This window comes from Zingiber officinale, chromosome 4B (genome assembly GCF_018446385.1).
Source record: "Zingiber officinale cultivar Zhangliang chromosome 4B, Zo_v1.1, whole genome shotgun sequence".
Classification (NCBI taxonomy): Eukaryota; Viridiplantae; Streptophyta; class Magnoliopsida; order Zingiberales; family Zingiberaceae; genus Zingiber; species Zingiber officinale.
The window spans coordinates 10423037-10432216 of NC_055993.1; the positions used below are offsets into that span (position 1 = coordinate 10423037).

The following is a 9180-nucleotide window of genomic DNA, read 5'->3' on the forward strand; positions in this document are numbered from 1 at the left end:
CATCGACCCTTAATCTTAACCTTCGAAAATAGTTATGGTTCACACTTCAGAACTGCCGATTAGATTAGATTCCTTCGGCTTCGGCTTAACTTCAAAGTACTTTTGCCTGAGCCCTGGATTGTATCTATTTCCCCAGAATTTGAGTGGATGCTACTTTTGTTGGTTTTGAGACTTTGTGGCAGCTTGTTTGATCTTCTTATAATAAGAAATCAGATCAGTTTTGTTTCTCTTCATGGTTTCCTAGAATGGAAAACATTACTCTCATGCAGTAGAAAATTAAGTTGAGAGTAATCTTCATTTTCCATTTGTGAAATAGATTTAAGAAAGACATTCCTCTCTTTCGGATGAAAGGTGGAGATGAGTACCAAAGCTTATCATACCCCATGGATGATAGTCGTGGTCATGATTGTGGTTGTGACGGGCAGGGATCCTCTGATCCAGGATCCCTGGACCAATCCTGGACCTTTGCATGTTCATTGGATGGGTGGACTGTACTCCACCTGTTAAATAGATGGGGTGCAGAGCCTCCTCTGGTCAAGAAGATTCTGGATCAGAGGATCTGACCTCGGTTGTGACAGATATGTTTTGGTTGAGGAATTCATGTATCATGATCATAGTGTCCAAAATAAGATGATTCAAGATCTACATAGACAATTGATGTAGAACAACAAAGCAAGTTTGTAATAACTTTTGATTCGGGATGAATTTGAAGACGTGCTAAGTTTTAAATCGAAACTTGTTTATATATATATATATATATAAATATAATGAAATTATTCATAAACACCTTAGAAAATTAAAGTTAAAAAATTAAATTATATATCATAATGAAATCATTTGTAAATACCTTAGAAAATTAAGGTAAAAAAAAATTAAAAAGGATGTATCAGGATAAAAATAAAAAACAAAAGGAATAAACGATGCAAGAAAGTAACCAACCAACAAACAAATAGAGACATGAAATAAAATAGACAATAGGAGTGAAAGGAATTGAGAAAAAAGTTCTGACAGCTGAAAGAAAGAGGATATTTACCAAAACTAAGAGAAACAAGGAAACCATGAGACACAACAAGAGACATGCTGAAATTGGGGATCAAATCTTGGTTACACACTAAAAACATGTTCTGCATCTTAGTTCAATTGTATTGATTTTTCAATATGTTCAACTTTTTTTACCTGGAGCTCTTTGACGTATCAACCTGCATCTCAGCCATATGGACCTTGGCATCAAGGATCTTGGAGTCGTTGACATGACATTTGTTTAGTTAGCTGGACTAAATCTTCCTTCGACTAGATTTGAGATGCTTGTAATACATTGGAGATGACAAGGTCCACATGGCAAGATCCGATTAACAAAGAGTTCGGGTGGCATGATCAAGACTTGGTTAACATAGATTTCACATGGTGAATCAACTGGACTCACTGACTTATCAAACTGGACCTCCTGACTTGCTGAGCTGAGCTCCCAACCTCCTGACTTCTCGATCGAGCGGAGTCTATCTCTTGAGTGCCTAACTTCCCAATTTGCTGAGCCAAACTGACTTGCCAAGCAGAGTCAGTAGAATCGAGTCCCCAGTCCGATCAAGTTCTAGTAATCAGGTTCAATCAGGCACAAGGAGACATAGGATAGGATACCCACTTTTTTCACGTTCTTTTCCCCATGACCTTTTCTCAATCTCTCCATGATTTTTAAGTGCACCTCACACTTCTAAAAGGCTAGGTACAAGACACACTCTCTCTCTCTCACTTATGCTTTCTTGTTATTTTACTCTTTCTCATACTCGTGGGGCAGGGGTGAGGGGGCCGCTAGGCGGCGGGACCCGCCTTTTCTTGCAACTTGCAACTTGTTATTTTACTCTTTCATTATATTATTTGAGGCACCATAATGACTCAAGTATCCGAGGTAGACCTGACCACGGTTCGGAACCGACGGTTCGACGGTTCGGAACCGCCGGTTCGACGGTTCCAGGCAGGTCACGGTTCAGAACCGCCGGTTCACGGTTCGGTTCACGGTTCGTCACGATTCAAGATTAATATGTTAAAAAAAATTAAAAATTAAAAATTAAACATTAAACATTAAACATTAAAAATTAGAAATTAAAATTTATTAAAAAAAGGGCTTGCACTTATTTAAGTTGCATACGTATCCCTTTAGGGGAATCAAAGCCCACGTAGTTCTTTTACATTTTTATCCTTTTACATTTCCATTCACTTCCATTTCCTGTTCCTGTCGTATTTGTTCCTTCAGTATCAAAATCTTCAACTTCGTCATCTGAAAGTTGCATTCCTTAGATTCTTTTCTCCGCTCTAGTCCAATCGTCCAGTAATGCTTGGGCTTCCAATGAGTCGGGAGACAAAGTTGATCGTCGTTCATCTAATATGTTGCCGTCGGCACTGAACGTCTGCTCCACAGCAACAGTTAACACTGGACAAGCTAAAGCTTTGAGCCTTCTGTGACCACCACTTTAAGATATCGAAGTTTTCGCTATCTGCTTCATTAAAATCAAAAGAAGTCGTAAAATAATTCTCAAGTTCCTGTGTGGAACTTGAGGATCCTCGTGGACATTTTGTCCGTTCTTTTAATAAGAGTTGTGCTTTTGTAAGTTTTAAATTACTACTAGTAGTTTGTTGAATTTCAGAAATATTAATTTGTGTTCCATATTTTGCATAATATTGATTATAAATATCATATAAATAAATTCTAACATTATATATTAACTGGATCAGGGGAAGAAGAATCTTTAATTGGAATTAAAGCGTCATAATATAAAGTTAACATTTCTTCTAAAACTTCTAATTTAAATCTAGGATCTAAAGTAAATGCAATTAAATAAATTTCAGGAATTAAATAAAAATATTTTTCCCATTTAGTTTTCATAGCTAAGATGCAAGGAGATAAAGATTCATTATTAATATGTTTATTTAAAACTAATACTATATTAGAAAAATTTTCTAAAACTAATTGAGCAGTGGGATAATAAACACCGAAAAGTTGTTCGGTTGCATCATTAAATACTTTTAAAATTTCACAAATACTACTACAAATATTCCATTGTTGTGAAAATAAATATATATTAGTATTAGTGTTTTGTGCAAAAAATGAACATAATAATTCCTTATATTGAAATGAATCTTGTAATAATTGGTATGTTGAATTCCAACGTGTTGGTACATTACGTGGAAATTTTTTAGGTCTCATTCCATTAATTTTACAAAACCTACCCCATTGTTTCATTATAGATGGATGAGACCATAAATAAGAAATTGCAATTCTAATTGGTTTAATATAACTTTCTAAAATTTTTAAACCATCTTGAACACATAAATTTAAAACATGACATACACAACGAATATGAAAAAATAAACCTCCAATAATAGGTTGACAAACAAATTTTATATCATCTATACAAGCGGTATTAGAACTAGCATTATCTAATGATATTGAAAATATTTTATGAGTTAAACCATATTCTTCTAAAATTAAACATAATAATTGTGGGATATTATGAGCATTATGTGATTCATCAAAAACTCTATAAGCTAATAATCTTTTTTGGAGGTTCCAAGAGTTATCGATCCAATGGCAAGTCACACCCATATACGAATGTGTTTGCCAATGATCACTCCAAATATCGGAACATAAAGAAACTTTATTATCTAATTTACTAAATTCATCAATTAAATTCTTTTTTCCTTGTTTTACTAATTTTTAATTATACGAGTAAGTGTAGTCCTAGGAACACGTTTAGCACATGGATTAAGAGATTCTTTACAAAAATCTTCAAATATGCATTTAGATCCAAAACTAAAAGAAAGATGTTCTACGAAAACAAATTTAGCTAATGATTCTCTTAATTTATTATCCGAATATAAAAATAAACCGGAACTACCACTAGTTGAAGAAAATCTTGATAATTGTGTTTGAGAACGGTCGAGTCCATATTCCGTCGGGTGCTTCGTTTCTACATGTCGTTTCAACGACCCATAGCCGCCGCCGGCTTGGAATTTGTAGGAAGCATTGCAGTGCTTACATTTTGCACGCATTTCTCCCGACGGAAGAGTGACCTTCTCAAAATGTTTAGTGAAAATAGAAGACTTTAGAGGAGGAAGTTCCCGAACCTTAGAAGTAATTGCATCGGTACTTCCTTGTGTTTCGGGTGTCGGATTCGGAAGATGCTCGATCTCATCATCGGTGGATTGAATGTTGGGGTCCTCCTCCCGCGGATTCATTATTTGCTTTCCCTTCCGAGCTCGAGATGATGCACCTCCGCGGCCTCCTTCCATTGTAATTGAAAATTGAAAACGAAAGCATGTAGAGATTAGAGAATACGAAAATGAGATTAAGAGTAGAGAAGATGTGTGTGAAAAATGATGAAATAAGCTCTCTATTTATAGAGTTTTGATAGTAACAGACACTAAATCATAGCCATTGATCAAAAAACGGTCAAATAATCCTAACCGTTGAAAAAAAAACCTAAAAAACCCTCCCAACGGCTACGAACCGCCGGTTAATCGGCGGTTCCAACGGCTATGAACCGTCGGTTAACCGGCGGTTCCGGCGGTTCAACCGGTTTTTACACCAATGAACCGGAACCGGCCCGGCGAACCGGGTCAACGGGCAACCGGCCCGTTGACCCGGTTACGGGCCCGGGCCGGGTCCGGGCCAGACACGGTTACGGGCCCGGGCCGGGTCCGGGCCAGACCCGGCCCGGGGTCAGGTCTAATCCGAGGGACTTTGTCAGAAACTCTCGATGAATCCTCTAACGCATGTTATTCTCCACAAGATTGGTCAAGCTATCGGAAGAACGTAGGAAAAAAACTTCGACATCATTCGCTCTTGAGTCCAAGTTGGAATTTTGGCCACATCATCATGGTGAGATTTTGATTGAACACTAGCCTTGGTGTCATGAAAATAAAGATGTCAATTCGGATGAATTGAATAGATTCAGATCAAATTAAATATCAATCTGAAACTGACTTGAACTTAACCTAAAAATCATAAATCTAAATAACCCATCCAACTTGAATTTATTTTATTATCTTTCTATAATTTTTCACTTCTCTCTATGTTTTATCATTATTATGTTATATTATATTATGTTATGTATGACATCATAATTTTTAAAATAAAATTTAATTTAACTCGATAAAATCACTAAATCCTAAATTTATGTCAACTTAATCTGTCTTAAAATTAAACCAACTCAAAACCATCAACCCGAATCTGAAAATCTCAAACTGAACTTGGTTTGTTTCGAATTGACTCAGATCTGGATGGGATTCATTTTGAACACCCTACAAAGTACGAAGCAAGGGGTCATAGTAAACAAAGCCATAACCCTCGCAATTGGGAAGTCGGTCTGCGAGGCAAGGAAAGGCAGAATTGATCAGAGAAAATTACTTCTGCAGCTGATCTCACAGCGGCTGCTGTAGTCGATGAAGCAGCCTTTAAAGTGCCGGCGCTTGCATTGGGGCACTCAATGGTGTGGTAGCAGCAGCGGCCCTAGCGAGGCAGAAGAAACGCTCATGGTCGGTGCGCCTCCTCGGGTCGAGGACGATGTAGTGGCTGGAGGCTGGGTCCCCCCCCCCCCCCCCCATCGTTGTTGTTCCTCTGCGCCGTCGCAGCCTCCATGGAGACCATCGCTGTTGATGTGGATATAGCCGAGGGGCCCCGCGTGGCAAAGGGGGCACAGGAAAACGTCAAGCCCCTGAACGCCATGGCTGTCCCACCTCTCTGTTTGCACGAGTTCTAAGCGAGGAAAGATTTGTATTGTGTATGCAGGCAGATTTAGTCTGCGATTTCGTAATTGCTCATTTAATGGTTTGATTAAAAAAAATGCTCTTAAAGTGTGATAACGATGACAAAACGAATATGATCGAGTACCAAACTCACTAGTAATCGATCGATAACAAGATGGAAATTTGATCCGAACACAAACAATTCCAAACAACCAAAAGCAGAAATGGATCCGAGCTAGCTAGGGCTGCTGGTGGGCGTCGATATATCCGGCGTCGGCGAGCACCTTCTCCCTCTTGGCGATCTCCACGTCTTGGTCCACCATCATCTTAACCAGCTCCGGGAACCCCACCTTGGGCTTCCACCCCAGCGCCTTCCTCGCCTTGCTCGAGTCGCCCTTCAGGCTGTCCACCTCCGCAGGCCGGAAGTACCGGGGATCGATCACCACGTGCTCCTTCCAATCCAGTCCCACGTAGCCGAACGCCGCCTGCAGGAACTCCTCCACCGTGTGGGACTCCTCCGTCGCCACCACGTAGTCCCCCGCCTCCTCCTGCTGCAGCATCATCCACATCGCCTCCACGTAGTCGCCGGCGAAGCCCCAGTCCCGGGCGGCTGACAGGTTCCCGAGGAAGATCTTCGTCTGGAGGCCGAGGCGGATCCGGCCGACGGCGCGGGTGATCTTGCGGGTCACAAAGTTCTCGCCGCGGCGGGGGCTCTCGTGGTTGAAGAGGATGCCGTTGCAGGCGAAGACCCCGTAGGCCTCGCGGTAGTTGACGGTGTACCAGTGGGCGGCAACCTTGGCGGCCGCGTAGGGGGATCGCGGGTGGAAGGGGGAGGTCTCCGACTGGGGCGGCGGCGTGGAGCCGAACATCTCCGAAGATCCTGCCTGGTAGTAGCGGGCGGCCTTGGGGGAACACCGGACGGCCTCGAGGAGGCGGAGGGCGCCGGTGGCGACGACGTCGGCGGTGTAGTCGGGGATCTCGAAGGAGACGGCGACATGGGACTGAGCGGCGAGGTTGTAGACCTCGTCGGGGAGGAGGGCGTCGACCCAGCGGCGGAGGGATGAGGCGTCGGAGAGATCGGCATAGTGAAGCTTCATCCGAGCCTTGGCGGCGTTGTGGGGGTCGACGTAGAGGTGATCTAGGCGGGAAGTGTTGAAGTTGGAGGAGCGGCGGATGAGGCCGTGCACCTCGTACCCCTTCCCCAGCAGGAACTCCGTCAGGTACGATCCGTCCTGCCCCGTGATCCCGGTGATCAGGGCAACCTTCCGCTGATCGCCGGGAATCGACCTTGGGACCGCGGAAGCGGCATGGGCCTTCTCCTTGTTTTCGTTGGCGCCGTTGTTGGATTCATGGGACGCCATGTTTTCCAGATCTGCGGAAGGGGAGGAAAGGGAAGGGAAGGGAAGGGAGAAGAAAAGGGAATAGAAAAATTATGAACGGAAAAAGAAAAAAAAAAAGTTGTCAGTTACAACTTCTCGACGGCTAAGATTTTAACCCATATAAATCGGACGACTACAAATAAATCCATCGTAGAAATCGTCTATATTCTTCGTTCTAGAATATTATTATTATTATCTAAGAAAAATTTAGTTTAGATGACAAAATTCGATTTTTTTTTTCTTTTGCAACTTTTAAATTTTCATTTCAATTCGAATTTGTTTTTTTTAGGTCTATAAATAGGATTATTTTAGTATTTCGGCAAACACCTAACAATATGAATATTATATTAATAACGTAAGACTTTATGCATTTGGACACTTGTTTATTTATTGCATAATACAAACACAGTAAATTTGAAACAATAAATATGCCATAAATATTCAACTTTTTCACACTTTTTAAAATTGCATTCTGATTATTAGTTATTACATACTCCAAATTAGTATAAATAAAATCAGTATTGCGCCACGTCGACGACGCCAGCGGCCGGACGGTAAATGCACTTGGCGCAAGTGGTGGAGAGGAAGGACGGAAGCTGGTACTTGTCCTCGCCGCCCATCATTGGCATCGCCACCCCCTTCTTCACCGGGCTCACGTAGCCCGGCCGGTACGTCTGCCCCAAAACCCCCTCCACCTTCTCCGTCAGTCGCTTGAATTGGAACTGCATTTCCAGGTGCGCGAACGCGTCTCCCGGCGGCAGCAGGTAATTGTGTGCTCTGTCTTCCTCCGCCGTTATCGGCACCACCTTGACGTCCATCTCCACCAGCCCCGAGACCGTCACCTTCGCGCTATTCCTGTCCGCCGTCCTCTCCACCACAACCTCCCGCTGACCCACTTCAATAATCTCATCGATTTCTTCTCCATTCGACTCCGGCAGCGCGCGGCGCCACTCTGCGTCTCCGTCGGCAGGGAGATCTACCTCCTCGCCGTCCCAGAGGACGGCGAGCGCGTCGAGGCGGTCGTCCCACTTTGCGACGGGCTTTGCGGCCACGACCAGCACGTGAGAGTCGAATATGACGGCGAGGGACTGCACCCAGGTGAAGTCGCGGGAGCGCCCCTCCGGCCGCCACCCGATGAAGTGGGCGTTGATCTGGAACTGCTCGTCGGAGACGAGCGAGAAGTTGCCGCCCTTGGCGCCGTGGAAGTAGAACATTTGGCCGTCACCGCCCACGAACCGGGGGTCGTAGCAAACAGAGCCATAGCCCCTGCAATTGGGAAGTCGTCCTGCGAGGCGAGGAAATGGAAGAATTGATCAGAGAAAACGTTGGATGACTCAAGAATTTGTGCTGAAATCTAAGGAACTCGTACTTCTGCAGGTGGTCTCGCAGCGGCTGCTGCAGTCGGCGAAGCAGCCCTTGACGCGGCGGTTGCGGCGGGGCTTGCGCTGGGGGCACTGGGCAGGGCAGTCGATGATTTGGTAGTGGCAGCGGCCGCGAGCGAGGCAGAAGAAACGCTCCTGGCCGGTGGCGCTCCTCGGGTCGAGGACGATGTAGTGGGTGGAGGCTGGGTCGAGAAACCCCTTGCCTCGCCCGTTTCCCCGGCCTCTGCCATTGTTGTTGTTGTTCCTCTGCGCCGCCGTGGCCTCCATGGAGATCATCACGGTCACGACCGCGACCGCGATCGCAATAGAAAACGTCAAGCCCCTGGACGCCATGGCTGTCCGACCTCTCTGTTTTCGCAAATGCTGGGCGAGGAAAGATTTGTATTGTGCATATACTTGCAGAGAAGTGAAGATCTGAGATAGTCTTATAGCAGGCAGATTTAGTGTACTGGATCAATTGAGTGTAAATGGGAAGATCGATGGAGTTGAGTGCTTAACAAGTAGAAGAAGAAGACGACTTAAAACGCGGCAAAAAAGGGCGCGTTCCTTAAATTCAAAACTTAGCGTCTTATATTAAAAAAACATTAAAAATGTATCTAGTCCTATTTTTTATATTAAAATTATGATTGTTTTCTTAATTTAGTTATAATTATTATGAATAATTTTTTATAAAAATTATT

At 43.6% G+C, this 9180-nt stretch overlaps 2 protein-coding genes across 2 annotated transcripts; both read right to left on the minus strand.

Moving 5' to 3' along the window:
- Positions 1–5822: 5822 nt before the first annotated feature.
- Positions 5823–7160, minus strand: LOC121974688 (GDP-mannose 4,6 dehydratase 1-like). Its single transcript, XM_042525851.1, has one exon. It carries the CDS (start codon positions 7098–7100, stop codon positions 5979–5981), a length of 1122 nt encoding a protein of 373 aa, XP_042381785.1. The 5' UTR covers positions 7101–7160; the 3' UTR covers positions 5823–5978.
- Positions 7161–7558: 398 nt separating this feature from the next.
- Positions 7559–8972, minus strand: LOC121974689. The gene is made up of 2 exons (XM_042525853.1): positions 8488–8972; positions 7559–8403 (listed from the first exon to the last, which is right to left on the minus strand). Exons 1-2 carry the CDS (start codon positions 8831–8833, stop codon positions 7634–7636), a joined length of 1116 nt encoding a protein of 371 aa, XP_042381787.1. The 5' UTR covers positions 8834–8972; the 3' UTR covers positions 7559–7633.
- Between the last annotated feature and the right edge of the window lie 208 nt (positions 8973–9180).

Coding starts and splice junctions, on each gene's coding strand:
- LOC121974689 (XM_042525853.1), bottom strand. CDS start 8,833: ATGGCGTCCAGGGGCTTGACGTTTTCTATTGCGATCGCGGTCGCGGTC. Junction 8,404..8,487: donor CTGCGAGACCACCTGCAGAA/GTACGAGTTCCT, acceptor CTCGCCTCGCAG/GACGACTTCCCAATTGCAGG.
- LOC121974688 (XM_042525851.1), bottom strand. CDS start 7,100: ATGGCGTCCCATGAATCCAACAACGGCGCCAACGAAAACAAGGAGAAG.